Source organism: Salmo salar, chromosome 16, assembly GCF_965601325.2.
Source record: "Salmo salar chromosome 16, fSalSal1, whole genome shotgun sequence".
In the NCBI taxonomy this organism is placed as follows: domain Eukaryota; kingdom Metazoa; phylum Chordata; class Actinopteri; order Salmoniformes; family Salmonidae; genus Salmo; species Salmo salar.
Window position 1 is genome coordinate 88,864,468 of NC_138306.1, and position 27,820 is coordinate 88,892,287.

General features: G+C 42.8%; 3 protein-coding genes across 4 annotated transcripts in view; all 3 read left to right on the forward strand.

Moving 5' to 3' along the window:
* LOC106598090 (uncharacterized) overlaps positions 1–16,777 on the forward strand; it is a 33,524-nt gene extending 16,747 nt beyond the window's left edge. The window contains exons 4-6 of one of the 2 annotated variants that reach the window (XM_045696756.2): positions 3,002–3,085; positions 10,983–11,134; positions 11,920–16,777. In XM_045696756.2, coding sequence (XP_045552712.2) covers positions 3,002–3,085; positions 10,983–11,134; positions 11,920–11,946 — 263 coding nt within the window. In that variant the 3' untranslated portion in view covers positions 11,947–16,777. The remainder of the gene's footprint in view (positions 1–3,001; positions 3,086–10,982; positions 11,135–11,919) is intronic. The other variant, XM_045696757.2, reaches the window with a different exon arrangement.
* On the forward strand, positions 3,164–9,588 carry LOC145861172 (uncharacterized; the record flags this gene model as incomplete). Its single annotated transcript, XM_082963238.1, has 1 exon — positions 3,164–9,588. A coding segment is annotated over one exon (1,419 nt), but the record flags the coding sequence as incomplete, so codon positions are not given.
* Positions 16,778–18,047: 1,270 nt separating the features above from the next.
* The window catches only part of LOC123727743 (uncharacterized), a 64,508-nt gene continuing 54,735 nt past the window's right edge, over positions 18,048–27,820 (forward strand). Inside the window, exons 1-2 of the mRNA XM_082962349.1 lie at positions 18,048–18,353; positions 19,005–19,237. Coding sequence (XP_082818475.1) covers positions 18,340–18,353; positions 19,005–19,237 — 247 coding nt within the window. The 5' untranslated portion in view covers positions 18,048–18,339. The remainder of the gene's footprint in view (positions 18,354–19,004; positions 19,238–27,820) is intronic.

Consider the following 27,820-nt stretch of genomic DNA (forward strand, 5'->3'; position numbering starts at 1 on the left):
AAGTGTACAGAATGGTGTCGTCTGCGTAGAGGTGGATCAGAGATTCACCAGCAGCAAGAGCGACATCATTTATGTATACAGAGAAAAGAGTTGGCCCAAGAATTGAACCCTGTGGTACCCCCATAGAGACTGCCAGAGGTCCAGACAGTAGGCCCTCCGATTTGACACACTGAACTCTGTCAGAGAAGTAGTTGGTGAACCAGGCGACGCAATCGTTTGAGAAACCAAGGCTACTGAGTCTGCCGATGAGGATGTGGTGATTAACAGAGTCAAAAAATATTGCCTGCTAACCTGGATTTCTTTTAGCTAAATATGCAGGTTTAAAAATATATACTTCTGTGTATTGATTTTAAGAAAGGCATTGATGTTTATGGTTAGGTACAGTCGTGCAACGATTGTGCTTTTTTCGCAAATGCGCTTTTGTTAACCTGTTAGGGCTAGGGGGCAGTATTGACACTGCCCCCTAGCCCTAACAGGTTAATATTGCCTGCTAACATGAATTTCTTCTAACTAGGAAAATTGTGTCACTTCTCTTGCAACAGAGTCAGGGTATATGCAGCAGTTTGGGCCGCCTGGCTCGTTGCGAACTGTGAAGACTATTTCTTCCTAACAAAGACAGCCGACTTCACCAAACGGGGGATGATTTAACCTCTATGGGCTAGGTGGGACGCTAGCGTGCCACCCGTGGTGCACTCCATCAACAGCAGGTGCATTTCAAGAGCGGCAAATTTGAATCCAAATAAATGTCAAAATTCAAATTTTTCAAAAATACAACTATTTTACACCATTTGAAAGATAAACATCTCCTTAATCTAACCACGTTTTACGATTTCAAAAAGGTTTTACGGCGAAAGCATAAATTTAGAGTATGTTAGGACAGTACATTTACAAGAGTTGTGTGTAATGTTTTGTCAAGTCAAAGACAGGGTCACCAAAACCATAAAACCAGCTAAAATGATGCACTAACCTTTTACAATCTCCATCAGATGACACTCCTAGGACATTATGTTAGACAATGCATGCATTTTTAGTTCTATCAAGTTCATATTTATATCCAAAAACAGCGTTTTACTATGGCATTGATGTTGAGGAAATCGTTTCCCTCCAATAACCGGCAGTCAAGTCAGCGTCACAAATTAAATAATTAAAATTAGAAAACATTGGTAAAATATTATATTGTCATTTAAAGAATTATAGATTTACATCTCTTGAACGCAATCAACTTGCCAGATTTAAAAATAACCTTACTGGGAAATCACACTTTGCAATAATCTGAGCACTGCGCCCAGAGAAATACGCGTTGCGATACAGACTAGACGTCATGTTGGGGAGATCTAAAATCGAAAATACTATGTAAATAATCCATTACCTTTGATTCTCTTCATCAGATGTCACTTCCAGGTATCACAGGTCCATAACGAATGTAGTTTTGTTCAAAAAAGCTCATCATTTATGTCCAAAAATCTCCGTCTCGTTAGCACATGATCTAAGCCAGCCGGACTTCTCGTCATGAACGAGGGGAAAAAATATATTTACGTTCGTTCAAACATGTCAAACGTTGTATAGCATAAATCATTAGGGCCTTTTTTAACCAGAACATGAATAATATTCAAGGTGGACGAATGCATACTCTTTTATAACGTATTGGAACGAGGGTACCCAACATGAACTCGCGCGCCAGGTGTCTAATGGGACATCATCGTTCCATGGCTCTTGTTCGGTCAGATCTCCCTCCAGAAGACTCAAAACACTTTGTAAAGGCTGGTGACATCTAGTGGAAGCAATAGGAAGTGCCAAAATATTCCTCAGCCCCTGTGTTTTTCAATGGGATAGGTTTAAAGGCAATACAACACATCAGGTATCCACTTCCTGTCAGAAAATGTCTCAGGGTTTTGCCTGCCAAATGAGTTCTGTTATACTCACAGACACCATTCAAACAGTTTTAGAAACTTTAGGGTGTTTTCTATCCATATGTAATAAGTATATGCATATTCTAGTTACTGGGTAGGAGTGGTAACCAGATTAAATCGGGTACATTTTTTTTATCCAGACGTGCAAATGCTGCCCCCTAGACCCAACAGGTTAAGGAGATGTTTATCTTTCAAAGGGTGTAAAATAGTTGTATGTTTGAAAAATTTGAATTTTGACATTTATTTGGATTCAAATTTGCCGCTCTTGAAATGCACCTGCTGTTGATGGAGTGCACCATAGAGGTTAACTAAATATGCAGGTTTAAAAATGTATACTTGTGTATTGATTTTAAGAAAGGCATTGATGTTTATGGTTAGGTACACGTTGGAGCAACGACAGTCCTTTTTCACAATTGCGCACCGCATCGATTATATGCAACGCAGGACACGCTAGATAAACTAGTAATATCGTCAACCATGTGTAGTTAACTAGTGATTATGATTGATTGATTGTTTTTTATAAGATAAGTTTAATGCTAGCTAGCAACTTACCTTGGCTTCTTACTGCATTCGCGTAAAAGGCAGGCTCCTCGTGGAGTGCAATGTAAGGCAGGTGTTTAGAGCATTGGACTAGTTAACCGTAAGGTTGCAAGATTGAATCCCCGAGCTGACAAGGTAAACATCTGTGGTTCTGCCCCTGAACAAGGCAGTTAACCCACCGTTCCTAGGCCGTCATTGAAAATAAGAATGTGTTCTTAACTGACTTGCCTAGTTAAATAAAGGTGTAAAAAAATAATACTAATAATTAGCCAAATCGGTGTCCAAAAATACCGATGTCCGATTGTTATGAAAACTTGAAATCGGCCCTAATTAATCGGCCATTCCGATTAATCGGTCGACCTCTAATCCATGCCCTTGTATGTGTGTGATATTGTGTGTAGGCCAATGACTCAATTTAATCAATTTTAAATTCAGGCTGAAACATAACAAAATTTAGAAAAAATCAAGGGGTGTGAATACTTTCTAAATGCACTGTATATGAAGTCATATGTATATCTCACTGACTGGTTCTTCTGATGTTGTTCACACAGGAGACTATGTTGAGACATTCTCTACATCCAGAGAGCAACAGCAGGAAGATCACAGAGCTAAGAGTTCTCACCACCTCCCACATTGTGAGATTTTCCCATTTCTATCAAAGCTAAAAATACACCTAAAAATACACACAGGAGAGAATCTGAATTCCTGTACTGACTGTGAGAAGCAGCTTCACAACATCACAAGCTCTGACAATTCATCAGAGAGTGCACACTGGAGAGAAGCCTTACTCCTGCTCTGACTGTGGGAAGAGTTTCTCCCTATTGGATAAGTTAAAAAGTCACCAACTAATACACAGAGAGAAGCCATTCTCCTGCTCTGACTGTGGTAAATGCTTCAAAACATCAACTGAGGTAAAAGTTCATCAGAGAACACACACAGGAGAGAAGCCTTACTTCTGCTCTGCCTGTGGAAAGAGTTTCTCCCGATTGGATACCTTAAAAGTCCATGAACGTGTACATACAGGAGTGAAGCCATACTCTTGCTCTGACTGCGGAAAATGCTTCACCACAACATCTGATCTAACAGTTCATCAGAGGACACACACAGGAGAGAAGCCTTACTTCTGTTCTGACTGTGGTAAATGCTTCAAAACATCAACTGAGGTAAAAGTTCATCAGAGAACACACACAGGAGAGAAGCCTTACTTCTGCTATGCCTGTGGAAAGAGTTTCTCCCGATTGGATACCTTAAAAGTACATGAACGTGTACATACAGGAGTGAAGCCATACTCTTGCTCTAACTGCGGAAAATGCTTCACCACAACATCTGATGTAACAGTTCATCAGAGAACACACACAGGAGAGAAGCCTTACTCCTGCTCTGACTGTGGTAAATGCTTCAAAACATCAACTGAGTTAAAAGTTCATCAGAGAACACACACAGGAGTGAAGCCTTACTTCTGCTCTGACTGTGGGAAGAGATTCACAACATCACAATGTCTGACAATTCATCAGAGAGCGCACACTGGAGAGAAGCCGTTCTCCTGCTCTGACTGTGGGAAGAGTTTCTCCCGATTGGATAAGTTAAAAAGTCACCAACTAATACACAGAGAGAAGCCATTCTCCTGCTCTGACTGTGGTAAATGCTTCAAAACATCAACTGAGGTAAAAGTTCATCAGAGAACACACACAGGAGTGAAACCTTACTTCTGTTCTGACTGTGGGAAGAGATTCACAACATCACAAGCTCTGACAATTCATCAGAGAGTTCACACTGGAGAGAAGCCTTACTCCTGCTCTGACTGTGGGAAGAGTTTCTCCCGATTGGATAAGTTAAAAAGTCACCAACTAATACACAGAGAGAAGCCATTCTCCTGCTCTGACTGCGGTAAGTGCTTCAAAACATCAACTGAGTTAAAAGTTCATCAGAGAACACACACAGGAGTGAAGCCTTACTTCTGCTCTGACTGTGGGAAGAGATTCACAACATCACAATGTCTGACAGTTCATCAAAGAACACACATAGGAGAGAAGCCTTACTTCTGCTCGGACTATGGAAAGAGTTTCTCACAATTGGAAAAGTTAAAATGTCACCAGCGAATACATATTGACAAAGTCTCACTTCTGCTCTGATTGTGGGAATAGTTTCACCCGATTGGATACCTTAAAATGTCACCAGCGTATACATGCAGGAGAGAAGCCTTACTTCTGCTCTGATTGTGGAAATAGTTTTTCTGATCAGAGCAGCTTAACAACACACCAATGTATACATACAGGAGAGAAGCCTCATCAGTTCTCTCAGACAAGCTACGATTAAAGTCACCATCACTTCCTTCTCATCTCATAAAGGAAGTTGTAACAGTGAATTTGATAACATTTAAGAAAGAGTAAAACACTATTGGGATCTTATTGTTTCTCACTGTAAGAGAACTGTGCAGAGGAAAGGGCATGTTATAGAATGTTAGCTTCTCGTTAATTTACTGATCAGTGAGCACCTTGTCAGTTTTTTGTTGTGTTTTGTTAGCTTTTACTCTAAAGATATTGAGAGTACCTTGGATTTGCCCTTAGGGTTGAATATCCTGCGAGGCTTCTTACGTTGAAACAATGTAGTCTGATTGTTGACTGTGTGCTACTCTGTGGGAATGAGTTAGTAGACACAACATGTATCAGATAGAGATGGTGTGATGATCAGTGTTCTGTGGGAATGAGTTAGTAGACACAACATGTATCAGATAGAGATGATGTGATGATCAGTTCTCTGTGGGAATGAGTTAGTAGACACAACATGTATCAGATAGAGATGATGTGATGATCAGTTTTCTGTGGGAATGAGCTAGTAGACACAACATGTATCAGATAGAGATGGTGTGATGATCAGTTCTCTGTGGGAATGAGTTAGTAGACACAACATGTATCAGATAGAGATGATGTGATGATCAGTTTTCTGTGGGAATGAGTTAGTAGACACAACATGTATCAGATAGAGATGATGTGATGATCAGTTTTCTGTGGGAATGAGTTAGTAGACACAACATGTATCAGATAGAGATGATGTGATGATCAGTTTTCTGTGGGAATGAGTTAGTAGATACAACATGTATCAGATAGAGATGAAGTGATGATCAGTTTTCTGTGGGAATGAGTTAGTAGACACAACATGTATTACATTTACATTTAAGTCATTTAGCAGACGCTCTTATCCAGAGCGACTTACAAAATGGTGCATTCACCTTATGATATCCAGTGGAACAACCACTTTACAATAGTGCATCTAAATCTTTTAAGGGGGGGGGGTTAGAAGGATTACTTTATCCTATCCTAGGTATTCCTTAAAGAGGTGGGGTTTCAGGTGTCTCCGGAAGGTGGTGATTGACTCCGCTGTCCTGGCGTCGTGAGGGAGCTTGTTCCACCATTGGGGTGCCAGAGCAGCAAACAGTTTTGACTGGGCTGAGCGGGAACTGTGCTTCCTCAGAGGTAGGGGGGCCAGCAGGCCAGTGGTGGATGAACGCAGTGCCCTTGTTTGGGTGTAGGGCCTGATCAGAGCCTGAAGGTATGGAGGTGCCGTTCCCTTCACAGCTCCGTAGGCAATCACCATGGTCTTGTAGCGGATGCGAGCTTCAACTGGAAGCCAGTGGAGAGAGCGGAGGAGCGGGGTGACGTGAGAGAACTTGGGAAGGTTGAACACCAGACGGGCTGCGGCGTTCTGGATGAGTTGTAGGGGTTTAATGGCACAGGCAGGGAGCCCAGCCAACAGCGAGTTGCAGTAATCCAGACGGGAGATGACAAGTGCCTGGATTAGGACCTGCGCCGCTTCCTGTGTGAGGCAGGGTCGTACTCTGCGAATGTTGTAGAGCATGAACCTACAGGATCGGGTCACCGCCTTGATGTTAGTGGAGAACGACAGGGTGTTGTCCAGGATCACGCCAAGGTTCTTAGCACTCTGGGAGGAGGACACAAGGGAGTTGTCAACCGTGATGGCGAGATCATGGAACGGGCAGTCCTTCCCCGGGAGGAAGAGCAGCTCCGTCTTGCTGAGGTTCAGCTTGAGCTGGTGATCCGTCATCCACACTGATATGTCTGACAGACATGCAGAGATGCGATTCGCCGCCTGGTTATCAGAAGGGGGAAAGGAGAAGATTAATTGTGTGTCGTCTGCATAGCAATGATAGGAGAGACCATGTGAAGATATGACAGAGCCAAGTGACTTGGTGTATAGCGAGAATAGGAGAGGGCCTAGAACAGAGCCCTGGGGGACACCAGTGGTGAGAGCGCATGGTGCGGAGACAGATTCTCGCCACGCCACCTGGTAGGAGCGACCTGTCAGGTAGGACGCAATCCAAGCGTGGGCCGCGCCAGAGATGCCCAACTCGGAGAGGGTGGAGAGGAGGATCTGATGGTTCACAGTATCAAAGGCAGCAGATAGGTCTAGAAGGATGAGAGCAGAGGAGAGAGAGTTAGCTTTAGCAGTGCGGAGAGCCTCCGTGACACAGAGAAGAGCAGTCTCAGTTGAATGCCCAGTCTTGAAACCTGACTGATTAGGATCAAGAAGGTCATTCTGAGAGAGATAGCAGGAGAGCTGGCCAAGGACGGCACGTTCAAGAGTTTTGGAGAGAAAAGAAAGAAGGGATACTGGTCTGTAGTTGTTGACATCGGAGGGATCGAGTGTAGGTTTTTTCAGAAGGGGTGCAACTCTCGCTCTCTTGAAGACGGAAGGGACGTAGCCAGCGGTCAAGGATGAGTTGATGAGCGAGGTGAGGAAGGGGAGAAGGTCTCCGGAAATGGTCTGGAGAAGAGAGGAGGGGATAGGGTCAAGTGGGCAGGTTGTTGGGCGGCCGGCCGTCACAAGACGCGAGATTTCATCTGGAGAGAGAGGGGAGAAAGAGGTCAAAGCACAGGGTAGGGCAGTGTGAGCAGGACCAGCGGTGTCGTTTGACTTAGCAAACGAGGATCGGATATCGTCAACCTTCTTTTCAAAATGGTTGACGAAGTCATCCGCAGAGAGGGAGGAGGGGGGGGGGGAGGGGGAGGAGGATTCAGGAGGGAGGAGAAGGTAGCAAAGAGCTTCCTAGGGTTAGAGGTAGATGCTTGGAATTTAGAGTGGTAGAAAGTGGCTTTAGCAGCAGAGACAGAAGAGGAGAATGTAGAGAGGAGTGAGTGAAAGGATGCCAGGTCCGCAGGGAGGCGAGTTTTCCTCCATTTCCGCTCGGCTGCCCGGAGCCTTGTTCTGTGAGCTCGTAGTGAGTCGTCGAGCCACGGAGCAGGAGGGGAGGACCGAGCCGGCCTGGAGGATAGGGGACAGAGAAAATCAAAGGATGCAGAAAGGGAGGAGAGGAGGGTTGAGGAGGCAGAATCAGGAGATAGGTTGGAGAAGGTTTGAGCAGAGGGAAGAGATGATAGGATGGAAGAGGAGAGAGTAGCGGGAGAGAGAGAGCGAAGGTTGGGACGGCGCAATACCATCCGAGTAGGGGCAGAGTGAGAAGTGTTGGATGAGAGCAAGAGGGAAAAGGATACAAGGTAGTGGTCGGAGATTTGGAGGGGAGTTGCAATGAGATTAGTGGAAGAACAGCATCTAGTAAAGATGAGGTCAAGCGTATTGCCTGCCTTGTGAGTAGGGGGGGAAGGTGAGAGGGTGAGGTCAAAAGAGGAGAGGAGTGGAAAGAAGGAGGCAGAGAGGAATGATTCAAAGGTAGACGTGGGGAGGTTAAAGTCACCCAGAACTGTGAGAGGTGAGCCATCCTCAGGAAAGGAACTTATCAAGGCGTCAAGCTCATTGATGAACTCTCCAAGGGAACCTGGAGGGCGATAAATGATAAGGATGTTAAGCTTGAAAGGGCTGGTAACTGTGACAGCATGGAATTCAAATGAGGAGATAGACAGATGGGTCAGGGGAGAAAGAGAGAATGTCCACTTGGGAGAGATGAGGATTCCAGTGCCACCACCCCGCTGGCTCAATGCTCTAGGGGTATGCGAGAACACGTGGGCAGACGAAGAGAGAGCAGTAGGAGTAGCAGTGTTATCTGTGGTAATCCATGTTTCCGTCAGCGCCAGGAAGTCTAGGGACTGGAGGGTAGCATAGGCTGAGATGAACTCAGCCTTGTTGGCTGTAGACCGGCAGTTCCAGAGGCTGCCGGAGACCTGGAACTCCACGTGGGTCGTGCGCGCTGGGACCACCAGGTTAGAGTGGCAGCGGCCACGCGGTGTGAAGCGTTTGTATGGCCTGTGCAGAGAGGAGAGAACAGGGATAGACAGACACATAGTTGACAAGCTACAGAAGTGTTGTTTCTTGTATTATTGTCTCCTGTGTCTTTAGAGAACTGTTTCACTTTGATATCCTTTTTCTTCTGTCCTGATTTTCTCTTTCTTTTCTTCTGTTAACTAGATATTCTTTGTTGTTCTTCGTTAGCTAGCTAGCTTCTTCCAAAAGAGTCCCTAGCAACTGCTTAGCAACTGGTAAACAATTCAGCTTGCTAAAATAACTACAATTTTATGAAAAATAGTTATTTTTCAAAAGCCTATCTTCTTTGTTTGTTGCTTGTTTTTTCTCCTATTCAGTCTTGCAGTTTTCTTTTGCTTTTTTCCGATGTACTTCACTCTAAAAACCATGTAAATTTCAATATTTGTAGGAGCTCATTTTTCAGCTGCTGCTGCTCAAATTGGACTTCCGGAACGTAATGTATTCCGGAATGTATCAGATAGAGATGATGTGATGATCAGTTCTCACCATTTAGTTTGGTTGTTTTTTGTTTTTTACTACTAAGCTACTTTTGTTTGGTGATATACATACTTTGAAACGATAAACATGTTTATTAAATTGTCTTAAATAGATTTATTATTTTCGTCATTTATGAATGTATTTGGATGTCTGCTTTGAACTTAATTGATGTGCTAATTAAAAATAAATATTCTACATGAATTTGCTGGTCAAACTTTGGGTTATCTATACAGACAATGCAATGTTTTTGTTTACTTGATGTTATTCAAACTAATATAAATGTCTATGTATCTATCTACTCAATACATGTCACTACACCTCTACATGCCAATTAGCTAGCCCCCAGTATGTTCTACAATGCATACAAATACTGTTTTGCAGTATAAAGGAAATGTTTTCATATTTAAATAAAAGTTAAATAAAATAACATTTATTTTGTCAATGTATAATTGTAATGTGTTTTCTAGGGTGCCAACGTCCAGGGACAATATTAATACCACAATTCAAGTATGACCCACTTACTATTGGGGAATGGAACCAGAAAGGAAGCTTGTGTTACCCTTTCCATGCCTCATTGTTCAGAGTGGAAGAGCTGCGAACTCACCTGTGATGGCCCACATCTACCACAACCTTTCCTATTGTGTTAGTCAGCACCACAGCATTTTAGGAAGCCATTGTTCAAAATTTGTTCATACACACAGTCACAATGGGAGGGGGTGTGGCATCCACAGGGGAGGATAAATAAGTTGATCTCAGACTTCTATTTAAGACTGGGATCCTATCCAGAGTTTCCAGATTGACAGTGAGAACAAACCCAGCCTGCTTCTTTCCATCCACACTGAGTCCAAACCTACAGTCTCGTGATGGGCATTCCGGCTCTTTTCAGTGAGCCGGCTCTTTTGGCTCCCAAACAGCTCTTTAAAAAAAGTATGTTTTGTATTTTTTCAAGCCAAACAGTTTGCGATAGTTTGACTATGATTGGTGTTAAAACAATTCTAATTTAAATGATTTAATGAAATCATACTCTACCTTAACCACAATGTAAAAATGCATTGGTTTGTTATTCAAAAGAATGCTATTAAACATTTGCATTTAAAGTATAACTTTTTAATGTATTTAAACAAAGTGCATATAAATCTAATACAATCTGAACAGCATAATATTGCGCCATGTCAAAGAAAAATAACAATTTGCAAAACTGCAGCATCCCACTTAAAACATTAAACTGGTCCCTCTTTTCTCTCTCCTCTTTATTGCCATGTTATAACCAGCAGCACACAGCAATGCTGACCATATTTTGCTTTTATGAGAGATTTGCATTCAGAAATGCAAGCTGCCTCACTTTCAAGGGGCTGATGCGGTTTCTTCTCTCTAATTATTTGTCCCGTTTTCAAGAAGACCCTCTCAGAGGTAACGGATGTGGCCACTATGCAGTCTCCCTGTCATGACTTTAGTAAGCCGTGGGTAGACATTTACATTTTAGTCATTTAGCAGACACTCTTATCCAGAGTGACTTACAGTAGTGAATGCATACATTTCATACATTCTTTTTCCCGTACTGGTCCCCCGTGGGAATCAATCCCACAACCCTGGTGTTGCAAACACCATGCTCTACCAACTGAGCCACAAGGGACCTACAGAGGCCTTGTTCTTCCACCAGCTCAGAGGATCTGCAGATCTTTCAGAACGAATGTGTGTGTGCTTGAGCATTTAGGACTATATTATTGTAAAAAAAATTGTTCATTCTTTGAATTAGTTAATTCTATTCATTTAAATCTTTTGATTATTCATATCTTCATTTTTTTATATTTTTATAAATAGATTTGGCTCTTCTGATATGCGAGCCGGCTCCCAACGTTCACCTACAAGAGCCGGTTCTTAGAGTCGACTCGTTCACGAACAACCCATCACTACTACAGTTACTGGTTCCTGATTGTGACTGGAGCCCAGCACCTCTACTTCCTGTGGCTATGGTAATGATTATAATGTTTCCTCATGAGCATAGCAGGTATCCATGGTAGTGTTTATGTTATGTTGTCAGCATAGCAGGTATCCATGGTAGTGTTTATGTTATGTTGTCAGCATAGCAGGTATCCATGGTAGTGTTTATGTTATGTTGTCAGCATAGCAGGTATCCATGGTAGTGTTTATGTTATGTTGTCAGCATAGCAGGTATCCATGGTAGTGTTTATGTTATGTCGTCAGCATAGCAGGTATCCATGGTAGTGTTTATGTTATGTCGTCAGCATAGCAGGTATCCATGGTAGTGTTTATGTTATGTCGTCAGCATAGCAGGTATCCATGGTAGTGTTTATGTTATGTTGTCAGCATAGCAGGTATCCATGGTAGTGTTTATGTTATGTTGTCAGCATAGCAGGTATCCATGGTAGTGTTTATGTTATGTTGTCAGCATAGCAGGTATCCATGGTAGTGTTTATGTTATGTTGTCAGCATAGCAGGTATCCATGGTAGTGTTTATGTTATGTTGTCAGCATAGCAGGTATCCATGGTAGTTTTTATGTTATGTCATCAGCATAACAGGTATTTAATATTAACGACATCTTCCTAATATTCAGTTGCACCTTTTTGCCCTCAGAACAGCCTCAATTCGTCGGGACATGGACTCTATAAGGTGTCGAAAGCGTTCCACAGGGATGCTGACCCATGTTGACTCCTATGCTTCCTAGTTTTCTCTGTGTATTAGAGGCTCTCCGCACTGCTAAAGCTAACTCTCTCTCCTCTGCTCTCATCCTTCTAGACCTATCTGCTGCCTTTGATACTGTGAACCATCAGATCCTCCTCTCCACCCTCTCCGAGTTGGGCATCTCCGGCGCGGCCCACGCTTGGATTGCGTCCTACCTGACAGGTCGCTTCTACCAGGTGGCGTGGCGAGAATCTGTCTCCGCACCATGCGCTCTCACCACTGGTGTCCCCCAGGGCTCTGTTCTAGGCCCTCTCCTATTCTCGCTATACACCAAGTCACTTGGCTCTGTCATATCCTCACATGGTCTCTCCTATCATTGCTATGCAGACGACACACAATTAATCTTCTCCTTTACCCCTTCTGATAACCAGGCGGCGAATCGCATCTCTGCATGTCTGTCAGACATATCAGTGTGGATGACGGATCACCACCTCAAGCTGAACCTCCTCAAGACGGAGCTGCTCTTCCTCCCAGGGAAGGACTGCCCGTTCCATGATCTCGCCATCACGGTTGACAACTCCCTTGTGTCCTCCTCCCAGAGTGCTAAGAACCTTGGCGTGATCCTGGACAACACCCTGTCGTTCTCCACTAACATCAAGGCGGTGACCCGATCCTGTAGGTTCATGCTCTACAACATTCGCAGAGTACGACCCTGCCTCACACAGGAAGCGCCGCAGGTCCTAATCCAGGCACTTGTCATCTCCCGTCTGGATTACTGCAACTCGCTGTTGGCTGGGCTCCCTGCCTGTGCCATTAAACCCCTACAACTCATCCAGAACGCCGCAGCCCGTCTGGTGTTCAACCTTCCCAAGTTCTCTCACGTCACCCCGCTCCTCCGCTCTCTCCACTGGCTTCCAGTTGAAGCTCGCATCCGCTACAAGACCATGGTGATTGCCTACGGAGCTGTGAGGGGAACGGCACCTCCATACCTTCAGGCTCTGATCAGGCCCTACACCCAAACAAGGGCACTGCGTTCATCCACCTCTGGCCTGCTGGCCCCCCTACCTCTGAGGAAGCACAGTTCCCGCTCAGCCCAGTCAAAACTGTTCGCTGCTCTGACACCCCAATGGTGGAACAAGCTCCCTCACGACGCCAGGACAGCGGAGTCAATCACCACCTTCCGGAGACACCTGAAACCCCACCTCTTTAAGGAATACCTAGGATAGGATAAAGTAATCCTTCTAACCTCCCCCCCCTTAAAAGATTTAGATGCACTATTGTAAAGTGGTTGTTCCACTGGATATCATAAGGTGAATGCACCAATTTGTAAGTCGCTCTGGATAAGAGCGTCTGCTAAATGACTTAAATGTAATGTAAATGTAGTTGTGTCAAGTTGGCTGGATGTCCCTGGTACCTACTACATTACCCCGTTCAAAGGCACATCGCGAGATGGTTAGAGTTGTCAACAAAGCGGCTTGACAGAAACATGACTCCACGTTTTTGAACCACGGGTGTGGTGAGAACTCGATCTGTTGGAATAAGGTGATAAGAGCGTTTATTTCAGAGAGTGTTCCGTAAGCCACGCCCCAGTGGGCAGAGCTAGGCACGTTGGACACGTTTTAATATAATAAAGCCTCTCATTTTACAATGGATCAGCCTTGGTTCTGTGTAGCCTAGTTATGCTAATACATTTGAGACCAGTGCATTGAAGTTAATTTCATCTTTGACTTAATCAGTGAAATATCTTTGAGTAGTAAGCAGGGAAACAACGAGTCCCATACAGTTCAATAGAACATACCAGAGGAGGGCATCGTTTACTAGGCTACATCACTTATTAGGATCATCTAATACCACCAGTGTTTGGAATACATTGAGTTCGTTGACAAAACAGACCGTGGAAAGACTTTTCACACAGATTTATTTGTCAAAGGTCCACGGTGGGTCTATGTAAACTGTGATTTAAATTGGAGACTGATTTTATAGCAGTGAATGTAATCTATTAATGTATTGTTCTAGTATTTCTAAGTAGCAACCATATCAGCCAGGGAAACTAAATGTTCTCACTTGATGATAGAACATTCACATTTTTCAGTGAAGTTGAAATCCTTCCTATTCAATGGGTAAGGTCCTTTGCACCATAAAGACATTGCTGTGGTGCCCACCAGGCCATCTGGTGAGGCACCCAGACCCTGTGACCCAAAACCCTGACTCCTGCACATCCATCCCTGTAGCCATTTGAATGCCTTGATGCCCTCCTCTTCGTTATCAGACAACACCCCATCCAACGACTGATCTGAGGACTGTTTTTAGCAGTGACGGAGTAACACCTTTGGTCCTAACCACAGCTCCATAATTGCTGTCCCTCAACCTCCCTCCTCATGGTGTGCCTGTTGGTGTGCTGTCCAACTGTTGCCTGCCGTTTAGCCTCCTGCTGCTCCACCGACAGCGCCATGCCAGCCAGGATGACTGCATGCCCCAGGTGCCCTTGTTTTAACAATGTCCGGTACAGACAGGGATGACGTGGAGGGTATCGATTGTTCTGGCTCAGGTTTAAGAAGACATTTCCTTCCACTGAACCTGCCCCAGAGACTGTTCCTTACCCTCTGATGATCCTCCCCTGTGGGCTCTCGGGACAGAGGGTTGTAGTCTTCGGCCGGGTACAGGTCCTCCACTGACTGCACCTGGTTGGGCACGGCTGGCATCCGTACGGACGATATTGTGAACCACCAAAATAGGCTGCATGGCTCCACTGATGAGCTCCACGGAGGCATTCACATGTGGTAGAGAGAACCCCCTGGTCACCTATAGAGACCTGCCAAGAGGAAGGATGTTAAGTGACACATGCCTTTCAATGAATGACTTGGAACACCTTGAAATGCATTCGTTGTAAGAAATGTGCCATATAAATAGTTTGATTTGATTGATGACATTACCGCTGTAGAATATTTAATAAACTGTAATTTTCAGGACAAGTGGTTTTTCCATGACCTTTTAATTGATAACTTGGGATTTTATCACTTGGCATCAATCATACAGTGGGAAGGATCCTATAGGTTGTCATGACGTGGCCCTTTTTGGGTATAGCTAGTGCCCCCCCCCCCCCCCCCCTCTCTCTCTCTCTCCAACACCCAGGTTCTGTTATCTCAGGTCGTAAATACCTGGAGGAGACTCTCCCCCTGGCCATGCAGAAAGAGACACCTAGAGAGAACAAAGGATTTCACATGGCGAACTCCTAAATTCCCAAAATGAGGATTTGATACAAAATGTCCACTTGTGAGAAGGTGGGAAAGGTCCGTGGACACTTAAGGGACGAGTATGACGAGTGTGTTTCATTTGATGACCTCAGAGAGGATAGGAAACACACATGACTATATCTCTGAATATGTACATTTCACAATTATGGGGTTTGCATCTAATTCTTGTATAAAATGAATGAGTAAAGATGAAACGATTTGTGAAATGATGTAAGGTGATGTTAAACCTTTAATGAAAGAGAATTGTATACCCTTTAAAGTTTAACCAAGTCATTGGAACACAGACATGATCTGGCGTCATGGAACAGCCCATTTCAACTGTTACGAATAAAACCCTCTCCTGAGGAAATCCTCTTCAGACCACAAAAACCTCAGTATAAGCTAAGGTTGTAATGGTTATTGAATTCCTAACCATACCACATGGAGCCTTGGCTACACGGGTGGAAATGGTTCAACTCTGAGACTATCGATCCCAACAGAATAAGAGCAAATCTTAGATACGAATTACTAGTCTGCAGCTAGAAATGATGTCAAACTGGGATGCGAAGACCGACAACCGCCGAAACATCTATTTAATGAAAACATTTCTGAATAGTATTCTGAAGTATCCATTTTAACCACGCCTTCAGGGAGGCAGAAAAGAGCGACTGATGAACTGACTCTCCAACAGACAGACGGACGATGCCAGCAGAGATCACGACGACACACTGGGCGTAAATATATATTGATTGCAATTATTCCCGAATGAGTGAGTGTTCATGTGCAAAGGATTAGCATTTCAATTAATATAAATATCAACTGTGTAGTGACTCCTTTTGTCTTTCCCGCCCTCTTCAGTCCACACCCACTTCCCTTTGTCCACCAAGCCGTCATATCGGCTTAGCCCACTAGGGAACCTCCCCTATCATTTCCTCCATATCTACTGTATTGTTTAGTTTGTTAGTAAATAAATGATTAAGACAATTGATGTATGGATGATTCATAGTAAAGGCTGGGTTCGTGCAGATAACCAACAATTTACAACATTTGGAATGAGACCTAATGTGAGGTAAAGAATAATTCATTAATTAGAAGACTAATTGATTAGATATTAAAATATCTGAAGAGTTATATTAGGAAAATTATAACTTTGTAATCTGAAGATTTTCCTTGGTGCCCCGACTTCCTTGTTAACTACATGTACATGATTAGTTTAATCACGTTTTAATAATTACAGAGAATTGATTTGATAAAATAACAGTCTTCACTTTAATGATGCCAAAGACACAACTAGATGTCACGTCCTGACCATAGAAAGCTTTTATTTTCTATGGTAGAGTAGGTCAGGGCGTGACTGGGGGGTTGTTGTAGTTTATGTTTTCTATGTGGGGTTCTAGGTTAATTTTTCTATGTTGGTGATTTGTATGATTCCCAATTAGAGGCAGCTGGTTAGCGTTGTCTCTAATTGGGGATCATACTTATGTAGCATTTTTTCCACCTGTGGGTTATGGGATATTGTTTATGTTTTGAGTTAGTGCATGTAGCATCTCTGTAGTCACAGTTCGTTTATTCATTTATTGTTTGTTTTGTATTTTGGCTAAGTTTCACTTTCTAATAAAAGATGTGGAACGCTACTTGCGCTGCGCCTTGGTCCGACCATCATTACGACGAACGTGACACTAGATAAAGACTGTGAATGCATGTACCACTCTGAATAAATAAATACAGTGCCTTTTGAAGATTTGTGTCTGGTCATTAAACTACAAAACAGGCTGGATGTCAAAACAAAATCAATTCTGAATGTCAATAGATTTAGATTCATTGTCATCAATGGCAACAATCTAGAACTGAGTTATCACTCATCGAAGTCCGGTATCTGGAGTAATCTGGTTAATGATTATATAGTTATGTGGCTCTTTCCTTGTAGAATGTTGACAGCTGTATAGAACATATTGTATTGCAAAGATGCTCAAACTTCACTTAAAGCTACACTCACTGACACAGGATAATCTTTATCCCTCATGCTGGGCCTGACCAAACCGGTAAATTGTTGCTTACTATAGCTGCACGTCTCTACATGGCCAGACTTCTAGTGGTCTTCTCCTCTTCCAATGCTCTTATGCTAATCCTTGAAAAATGCCATAAGGTCTGAAATAGACACCAACGTTGACATACTATACAAACAATTACCTAGCCTAAGTAAAACAACGATGTTTGATCTACTGCTCTGCTAACTAGCTAGCTAACGTGTAGCCAGTGAGTTGCTTTGACAGAGAAAGGGGATGTACATTCATGGATTGGACCCAGGAGGTCTCGCTGATCGCGGTGGTGAACGATAGCAGACTGTGTCGGCTAGAGGCTACCTGTGGGAGCTTCCTGCTGGAATTTGTAGTCTTGCTGAGGATGAGTTTTAGTAAGGTCGAATTCCTTGCGTTGATAGTCATTGTGATCAATTGTACTGCACTGATGGAGTGGAAATCACATGAAATAGATGTGGTAGTTGCAGCAGCAGATACATATTTGGGTGTGAGAGATTTTAGTGCAGAAGAAGTTGAGGGAAGTGGTTCCATCCTCCAAAGCAGATGGCCTGGTGTAGGATCATTTAGGGCCAAAGTAGTGGGATGGGGTGGTGAGTTTGGGGATTGTGTATAGGTGCAGGATTAGATGGTGCAATTTAAGATTTTCCCATTCTCCTTTTTCCCAGTTTTGTTTTTTGTGACCTAAATTTGAAATCCGTACTCCAACCTGCGATAGGCAGCAATACGCAAGAGTGTCTAGTCTGCCCAATATTTACACAGAGAAGATGTCTCCAAATATGTTTATGTAAACCAAGATGGACCACATGTTGTTTCCATTGGGAACAAATTCGTCATAGTGGGTAGAGCCAAGCACCCGCTAGTGATCTCCTATTGGCGTGTTCTAACAAATCTCTGAATATTTCCTTTAGGAAACCTCTACTCGGTGAAGCGCTTGTGTGCAATAACTCAATTTGCCTTTGCAAACTTTGTTCACTCTGTTCATAACCGATTTTATTTTGAGGAACAGAAAACTGTATTGAGATAAAATGTTTAACTGATGAGAAAATTTGCCGAATATCGGCCAAAATCCACCTCGTTCCATCTTCTCCCACTGTCTGCCAGTGGGTTTTCCTCTCACTGCCATATTTATACATCCAATTAAATATCTGTCGCAATGTTCTGTCTGTGATGTCGCATTTGCTCTGTTGCAGTGGTGGAACAGGAAGTTCCGGGAAGGCGCTTGAGATGTCTGGTGAAGACGATATATTTTATGTCCGTTTCACATGTATTACTACAGGTATGTAATAGTACGTTTAAACTTTGTAATATCGAAATAACATGTCATAACGTGCTGGGTAACACATCCTTTAAGGTATTATCACGTTTGGTAAAGGTTTTACGTGTTACTTTTGTGTCAAGCCGAGTGAGCGTAACTATTTTATAAGTCAAATAGCCAGAGACTTTGGGTTTGGCTGAGTGAATGAAAATCATTTAGTAAAGCTAATTTCATTTAAAAAATCAAATTATTTGCGATTATTGAGTTCGTTAATGGTTTTGTGTAAAATTCACGGGATGGTAAAATGGCGGCTCCCCTTCTATCTACGTCAACTGAATTCAGTGCAGGCAGCGCGGGTTCACTTATTATTATTTTATATTTACATGTGTAACCATATTCAAACATTCAGGTGTTTCCATCTTTATCAATAATTGTTCCTATCTTGTGAAAATGGGAAATACAATAGATTTTTTGTGTGAGGTGAAATCATACATGGAAGACATGGTTATTCAGGAACATAGTAAATAGTGCTGCGTAAACTGCATGCATGATCAGAAGGATAGCTAAATATCTACCAGGTAAGATTATTAAGCAAACAACCCAAGCATTAATTGGGATGCAGGTGAACTACTGTTCTGTGAAAATTATGAAAAAACATTTTTTTTGACTTAGGTCAAGTCTGAGGCCGGTAACATCAATAGTGAGGACAAACCCAGCCTGCCTCTCTCCTTCCACACTGAGTCCAAACCTTCAGTCACTGGGTCCTGATTCTGACAGTGGAGCCCAGTTTGCACTGCAGGATCCAGAGATGGCATCAGTGAAGCTGGAAGACTGCAGTCAAACACTGGAGCTGAATGTCAACATTAAAGATGAGGAGGAGAAGATTGGGAAATCTGTTTATCATGGTAAGAGCAGATTCTATCTTCAGGTTGATTCTATAATTCTGGCTCACACATCCCTGAAGATCTCCAGACTGTTGTTCGTTTCAACTTCATACTGTGCGTTGAAAGTTGCTATAGAAGTGTTTGAATGAGAAGGTAGATGTTATTTCATGCTAATGAGATCTGCATGGTTTGACACCAGTATTGTCAACATGTGTTTTATTCACTGGGCTATCTGGAGTGTTCAGAGTATACTTTTTATTCTGTTTTTTTCTCACCATTATTTAACCAGGTAGGCTAGTTGAGAACAAGTTCTCATTTACAACTGCGACCTGGCGCACACTGAAGAAGTGAAGTAGACAAACTGCCAGTGTTCTGAAGTTCTATGAAATGACTCTATGTAGTTGCCACGGTTGCTGTCAATTCCATTTGAATTCCAGTCAATTCAGGAAATACACTCATTCAAATTTCAATTCTCTACAATGCTTTTCGATCAGGAAAAGTTGGGGTAACACTTTACTGTAGGTGTCCTTAGTCATGTATTAATTAAGCCTTTTATAACACCTATATAACAACAGTAATGAGTAACGGCATAAAATCTTATGAAACTAGTTTATAATGGGTGTTTATAGATGACTGTTTATCCTGTTGTCATATGCGCTAATGTCTACTGTTACTAACAACTGCTATTACACAGTCTGCATGACAACTTATGTCCTATCCTATTACATGCTACATAAGTGTTTTTATACCAGATGTTATAATGGGGTGTTTTATCATTTACCAATCTCTTTGTCACATTATAAAATGGGTTGTTTGGATCCTGGATGCTGATTGGTTGATAGCAAGGAGTTATCACCACAATCCACGCATAATGCCTGTTAACAGTTCCATTAGATTTATCACATCTGCTGTCCCACTGCCCGGCCAGTCAATTTATAAACCTAATCTGCCCTGGAAAAAAGCGTCGCTGGACAATATTTCCCCATGCTACTAGCCTATCTGACCTGTGCAACATGTTGTATCTCCACTGTGCCATGCATATGAACGTGACAAGACTGACAGCTTCTCTGATCCAGGCCAATTCATTCATCAGGATCATTCTAATGATATATCCAAAGAATTGGCAATAGAAACAAAGGTAGTAGCTAAAACAAATGGAAATTCACATAGTTTGCTGTCATTTCAGCTGCTTGATGGGATTGTGTGTTAGCTTTAGTTTACTAGCTAGCAAGCAAAGGAGAATATTAGCCTAGCTAGCCCATAACTACACTACATGACCAAAAGTATGTGGACACCTGTTCGACGAACCTCTCATTCCAAAATCATAGGCAATAAGATGGAGTTGGTCTCCCCTTTGCTGCTATCACAGCCTCCACTGTATTGGGAAGGCGTGGTAGAAATTATATAGGAAGAGCGAGACTGTAGATTCTTCTAACAGCTTTATTATAACATTTGCAAAAATGAAGCAATCAACCATCTCCAAGAATAGTTCAGAGTTGAAAGCTTAACAAACATAGTCGGGTCTCTGCTTTTTATGGAGAAGTACATCCTTTCTGTATACGTGGCAGTGAGCAGAGTGTGTAAAAGGTCATTAGTTGTCTGTGCAGATTGAAGATAGCATGAGGTTGATAGCATGAGGTTGATAGCACGAGGTTGATAGCACGAGGTTGATAGCACGAGGTTGATAGCCCGAGGGCTCAACCGTCTAACCATTCCCAACAGCAAACACTATAATGTGCTCATTTCTGAAGTTTCCTTACATGTGACTTCCTGTAGATAGTAAACCCACGGGATGTCACATGCTGCGGTCGCACCCAAACGGACCGTAGCTATACGCCCAGTCTTATGGCTGAGTCCCACAAAGACAAGTTTGTATCAGGTTAGAAATAACACTAGCATATAACAAGAGACTATTCCTTAAGCATTAAAACACGGGATAGAATGACTAATTATGTAATTTTCCACAACAGAGGCTTTCCATTGGATGTTGGAACATTGCTGAGGGGACTTGCTTCCATTCAGCCATGAGCATTAGGGAGGTTGGGCACTGATGTTGGGCGATTAGGCCTTGCTCGCAGTCTGTGTTCCAATCCATCCCTAAGGTGTTCGATGGGGTTGAGGTCAGGGCTCTGCAGGCCAGTCAAGTTCTTCCACATCGATCTCGACAAACCATTTCTTTATGCACCCCTGCACGGGGCATTGTCATACTGAAACAGGAAAGGGCCTTCCCCAAACTGTTGCCAAAAAGTTGGAAGCACAGAATCGTCTAGAATGTCATTGTATGCTGTAGTGTTAAGATTTCCTTTCACTGGAGCTACGAGGCTTAGGCTGAACCATGAAAAACAGCCCCATACCATTATTCCTCCTCCACCAAGCTTTACAGTTGGCACTACGCATTGGGGCATTTAGCATTCTTCTGGCTCCCGTTCTAAAATGGACACAGGAAAATCTCAAACCAATATAAATACAATTTTAAAACCTGTTCCAAAAAGACCTAAAGGACATCCAATCAGAGTGAGGGAAGCAGCACAAAAGCAAGGAAGAGAGAGTTGGAGGCACAGAGTGAGACGTTGTGAGCGTAGGGGTTGGTAATGTTATCTAGTTGCACTGTGATTGGCTCAGTGTTCTGTCAGTCATGGGACACTACGTCACCACAACATCTACAGGGAGAGCTGGAACATTTTAAGTCCCTTGGGTGCTGCCATAGTTACATTAGAAGTGCCCATCCAAGAAGGCTCATGGTCATTGGCCACAGATAAAATGGTGTCAAATCATGTTGTATGTAAAGTAGCATAGATTGGACTGATCATGTCAACATCATAATTTCAAAATCTTAGCTAGCAGTCATCGTCATGAATCAAGTCAACAATCTACTGGCAAATCCTCTTCTATCCTTGTCATATGAAGAGAAATTATAGCTAAAATGTCTCGGTGCTCATTGGACATAAACATTACATAACAAGTCGGAAATTTCAAATTCAACAAGGAGTGGTTTGGAAGCAAGCGTGTACAGGGACAATACTGTAAGAACGGCCCATGTTCGGAATTATGTCGCTGTCAATTTAAAAAATGCTGCACAAAATAGGCGGTATATAGGCTACATCTGTCTCAGCTCACTCATGTCTTAATGGAAATGACGGATTGCCTCGTACCGCTTATCGTCATTTATGTCACAGTTTGTACATCAGTATTGTTATATTACTTATAAAGGTCTCTCATTAGTATCTTATTCATCATTTTAGGCAGTGTTAGAATGATGCATTTCATTGTTTTTCTTACTTTGTGCGTTTATAATTATCTCTGGTGCTTTTCTCAATGAGGAGCGTGGTAAGTTACAGACCCAATAACATTATATTATAGTATCCCCTCCTCGTAACCATGGTTGCCAGTGACAGTCTCTTGTTCAACAGACAGTTCAGTAATTGACCCATGTTATTCCAGTTCATATTGCGCGGGTTGTTTATAAGTGAATAAAGATTTAGTTTAAGTATAACTCTGACTTGTGTGATAAGTTTCTCTCCTCATTTGATAAAGAAATGAACCACTACATATGCTCAATAAACATTCATAATGTGGTTTAACTGTGTGACAAGCATCCATTTATTTGTTCACATTTATTCATCCTTTATAGAGCATGAAATACAGTTCTAGATGATTTGTGACCTATTTATGTAGTGCAATGAAGCCTATATGAATTCTTTACGAAGCCTTCATAAGATGCACTTGAAATGAAGCGGGACCATAATATGTACTTTCTACTCCCATACATTTTCCCTGACAAAATGGTGCCATCTGGTTTGCTTAATATAAGGATTTTGATGTATAACATTAACTTTTACTTAATAACTTTCCCCACCACTGTACTTGAAGGTGCAATATGCTCTGCCATTTCCTGGTCGCTAAACTTCTAATAGTTTTCCTAATCTCAGTTTGTGACAAAACAAGCAGTCATTGTGTAGAGAATCATTGTACCATCTAAAGTGCTGTGAAATATATTTTGAAGCTGGTGTACAACCCGAAAGTAAAAGACGCAAAAACAAAACTTAAGAACGCGAAGCATAGAAGTAAATCAAATCAAATTGTATTGGTCACATACACATGGTTAGTGGATGTTATTGCGAGTGTAGTGAAATGCTTGCGCTTCTAGTTTCGACAGTGCAGTAATATCTAACAATTCCACAACAACTACCTAATACACACACATCTAAGTAAAAGGGAAGGAATAAGAATATAGGCATACAAATATATGGTTGAGCAATGACCGAGCGGCATAGGCGAGATGCAATAGATGGTATAAAATACAGGATATACATATGGGATGAGTAATGCAAGATATGTAAACATTATTAAAGTGATATTTATTAAAGTGACTAGTGATCCATTTATTAAAGTGGCCAATGATTTCAAGTCTAAGTAGGCAGCAGCCTCTCTGTGTTAGTGATTGCTGTTTAACAGTGATGGCCTTGAGATATAAGCTGTTTTTCAGTCTCTCTGTCCCAGCTTTGATCCACCTGTACTGACCTCGTCGTCTGGATGGTAGCGGGGTGAACAGGCAGTGGCTTAGGTGGTTGTTGTCCTTGATGATCTTTTTGGCCTTCCTGTGACATCGGGTGCTGTAGATGTGCAGGAGGGCAGGTAGTTTGCTCCCGTTGATGCGTTGTGCAGACCGCACCACCCTCTGGCGAGCCCTGCGGTTGCAGGTGGCGCAGTTGCCGTACCAGGCGGTGATACAGCCTGACACGATGCTCTCGATTGTGCATCTGTAAAAGTTTGTGAGGGTTTTCGGTGACAAGCCACATTTCTTCAGCCTCCTAAGGTTGTAGAGGCGCTGTTGTGCCTTCTTCACCACACTGTCTGTGTGGGGGGACCATTTCAGTTTGTCCATGATGTGTACGCCAAGGAACTTAAAACTTTCCACCTTCTCCACTGCTGTCCCGTTGATGTGTATGGGGGGGGGGGTGCTCCCTCTGCTGTTTCCTGAAGTCCACGATCATCTCCTTTGTTTTGTTGACATTGAGTGAGAGGTTGTTTTCCTGACACCACACTCCGAGTGCCCTCACCTCCTCCCTATAGGCTGTGTCTCGTCATTGTTGGTGATTAAGCCTACTATTGTTGTGTCGTCTGCAAACTTGATGATTGATTTGGAGGCGTGCATGGCCTTGCAGTCATGGGTGAACAGGGAGTACAGGAGGGGGCTGAGCACACACCCTTGTCCCCAGTGTTGAGGATTAGCGAAGTGTAGAAGTTGTTTCCTACCTTCACCACCTGGGGGTGGCCCTTCAGGAAGTCCAGGACCCAATTGCACAGGGTGAGGTTGAGACCCAGGGCCTCAAGCTTAATGATGAGCTTGGAGGGTACTATGGTGTTGAATGCTGAGCTGTAGTCAATGAACAGCATTCTTACATAGGTATTCCTCTTGTCCAGATGGGATAGGGCAGTGTGCAGTGTGATGGCGATTGCATCATCTATGGACCTGTTGGGGCGGTATGCAAATTGAAGTGGGTCTAGGGTGACAGGTAAGATGGAGGTGATATGATCCTTGACTAGTCTCTCAAAGCACTTCATGATGACAGAAGTGAGTGCTATGGGGCGATAGTCATTTTGTTCAGTTACCTTTGCCTTCTTGGGTACAGGAACAATGGTGGCCATCTTGAAGCAATTTGGGGACAGCAGACTGGGATAGGGAGAGATTGAATATGTCTGTAAACACACCAGCCAGCTGGTCTGCGCATGCTCTTAGGACGCTGCTAGGGATGTCGTTTGGGCCAGCAGCATTGCGAGGGCTAACGCGTTTAAACGTCTTACTCACGTCGGCCACGGAGAAGGAGAGCCTGCAGTCCTTGGTAGCGTCCGTGGCACTGTATTATCCTCAAAGCGGGTAAAGAAGGTGTTTAGTTTGTCTGGAAGCGTGACGTCGGTGTCCATGACGTGGCTGGTTTTGTTTTTGTAGTCCGTGATTGCCTGTAGACCCTGCCACATACGTCTCGTGTCTGAGCCGTTGAATTGCGACTCCACCTTGTCCGTATACCGACATTTCGCTGATTGCCTTACGGAGGGAATAACTACACTGTTTTTATTCAGCCATATTCTCAGTCATCTTTCCATGGTTAAATGCGGTGGTTTGCGTTTTCAGTTTTGCGCGAATGCCGCCATCTATCCACGGTTTCTGATTAGGGAACGTATTAATAGTCACAGTGGGTACAACATCTCCAATGCACTTCCTTGTAAACTCACTCACCGAATCAGCGTATAAATCAATATTAATCTCTGAGGCTACCTGTAACATGTCCCAGTCTGCGTGATCAAACCAATCTTGAAGCGTGGATTCCGATTGGTCAGACCAGCAATGAATCCCGTTTGAGCGCACATAGAACAGATCTACCACTTCTTAGACTTGCTTTCAATGAGAAGATCTATACGATTTTGGTTAAGATTTTGTATGAAAGATACTTATAATTCACAGCAGACAGTATCTGCTGTGTCAACAGTTTTCACTGTGTAGAGACCAGTGTCTGGCCCGACTGGCGCCATCTCTCCCTGGTACCGTATAGAACAGAAACATTAACTCATGCTCTGGAATGCTCTTTAGGTTTTATCACCAAAAAGACATCGTAAATCTCCTGTCAGTGTTATCTCCCAGAGGTCCAGTTTCGAGAGAGAGAGACTATAAGCCCAGTAGTATGTCTTTCAAAGTAATGCTGCTGACAGTCACCAGTGAAAGGTAGCTTTGGATCCAGGATACAGTTCCTCTGTAACCTACAATGGATCCAGTATACAGTTCCTCTATAACCTACAATGGATCCAATATACAGTTCCTCTATAACCTACAATAGATCCAGTATACAGTTCCTCTGTAACCTACAATGGATCCAGTATACAGTTCGTCTGTAATCTACAATGGATCGCGTATACAGTTCCTGTGTAACCTACAATGGATCCTGTATACAGTTCCTGTGTAACCTACAATGGATCCAGTATACAGTTCCTCTGTAACCTACAATGGATCCCGTATACATTTCCTCTATAACCTACAATGGATCCAGTATACAGTTCCTCTGTAACCTACAATGGATCCCGTATACAGTTCCTGTGTAACCTACAATGGATCCAGTATACAGTTCGTCTGTAACCTACAATGGATCCAGTATACAGTTCCTCTGTAACCTACAATGGATCCAGTATACTGTTCCTCTGTAACCTACAATGGATCCAGTATACAGTTCCTCTGTAACCTACAATGGATCCAGTATACAGTTCCTCTATAACCTACAATGGATCCAGTATACAGTGAGTTGTAGAGGAAGACATGGTGATCCAACCAGATACATGACACCAGACAGACCTGTTAAATAAATGACTAACCTAGAAAGATCCAGGTACAGTCACTGATACCCAGGGGGCCGAGCGGTACCTCCATGGCACACTTTGTTCCTTTTGGAGAGGTTCCTGTCATCATAATGCTTCATCCAATACTAACACAATTTCCTGTGTTGTCACCCGAGCTCTAAGCCAATCACATTCACTTTCCTCTAAGCCAATCACATTCACTTCCCTCACCACACGTGCATTGACCGGGAACATTACAGTAGAACACTAATCTAATTTGCCGAAGGCTCAGAAATGGCCCTCTGCTATAAACTCTTTTCTAAACTCATGATGGTGGTAACATAACCTGTGTATTGTTGATTTGATGTCCCATCAATAGGAAGGCAAGGTAATGACATCACCATATTGTTACCTACTGTTCACTGCAGGTAAATTGTATGTTGTAATATTCAATGAAATAAAACATTTAGAATGTATTGGTGAATTATATTAACTTCTTATGGATGGTGGCAGTATTGAGCCGCTTGGATGACTGACGTGCCCAGAGTAAATTGCCTCCTACTCACTCCCAGAAACTAAGATATGCATATTATTAGTAGATTTTGATAGAAAACACTCTGACGTTTCTAAAACTGTTTGAATGATGTATGTGAGTATAACAGAACTCATATGGCAGGCAAAAACCTGAGGAAAAATCCAACCAGGACGTGACTTGTAGTTTTTCTATCTAATCCCTGTTCAAACTACAGTGTCTGTGGGGACATTTTGCACTTCCTAAGGCTTCCATTGGCTGTCAACAGCCTTTAGAAACTTGTTTCATCCGTCTACTGTTACTGGGCAGAGAATAGGAGCTCAGTCAATCAGTGGACTGCCTGGGAGCAGTGAGTTGTTTACTGCGCAGGCACGCTTGGCGTACCACTCCTTATTTTTCTTCTTTAATGAATACGCTATTGTCCGGTTGGAATATTATCAACGTTTTATGATAAAAAAGACCTTAAGGGTTGATTGTAAACATCGTTTGACATGTTTCTACGAACAGTAATGGAACTATTTGACTTTTTGTCTCTGGTTTTACGCACACGCGTTATGCCTTTGGATAGTGATCTGAACGTGCTAACAAAACGGAGGTATTTGGACATAAATATGGAGTATTTCGAACAAAAATAACATTTCTTGTGGGAGTCCTGGGAGTGCATTCCGACGAAGATCAGCAAAGGTAAGGGAAGATTTATAATACTAATTCTGAGTTTAGTTGACTCCAGAACTTGGCGGGTAACT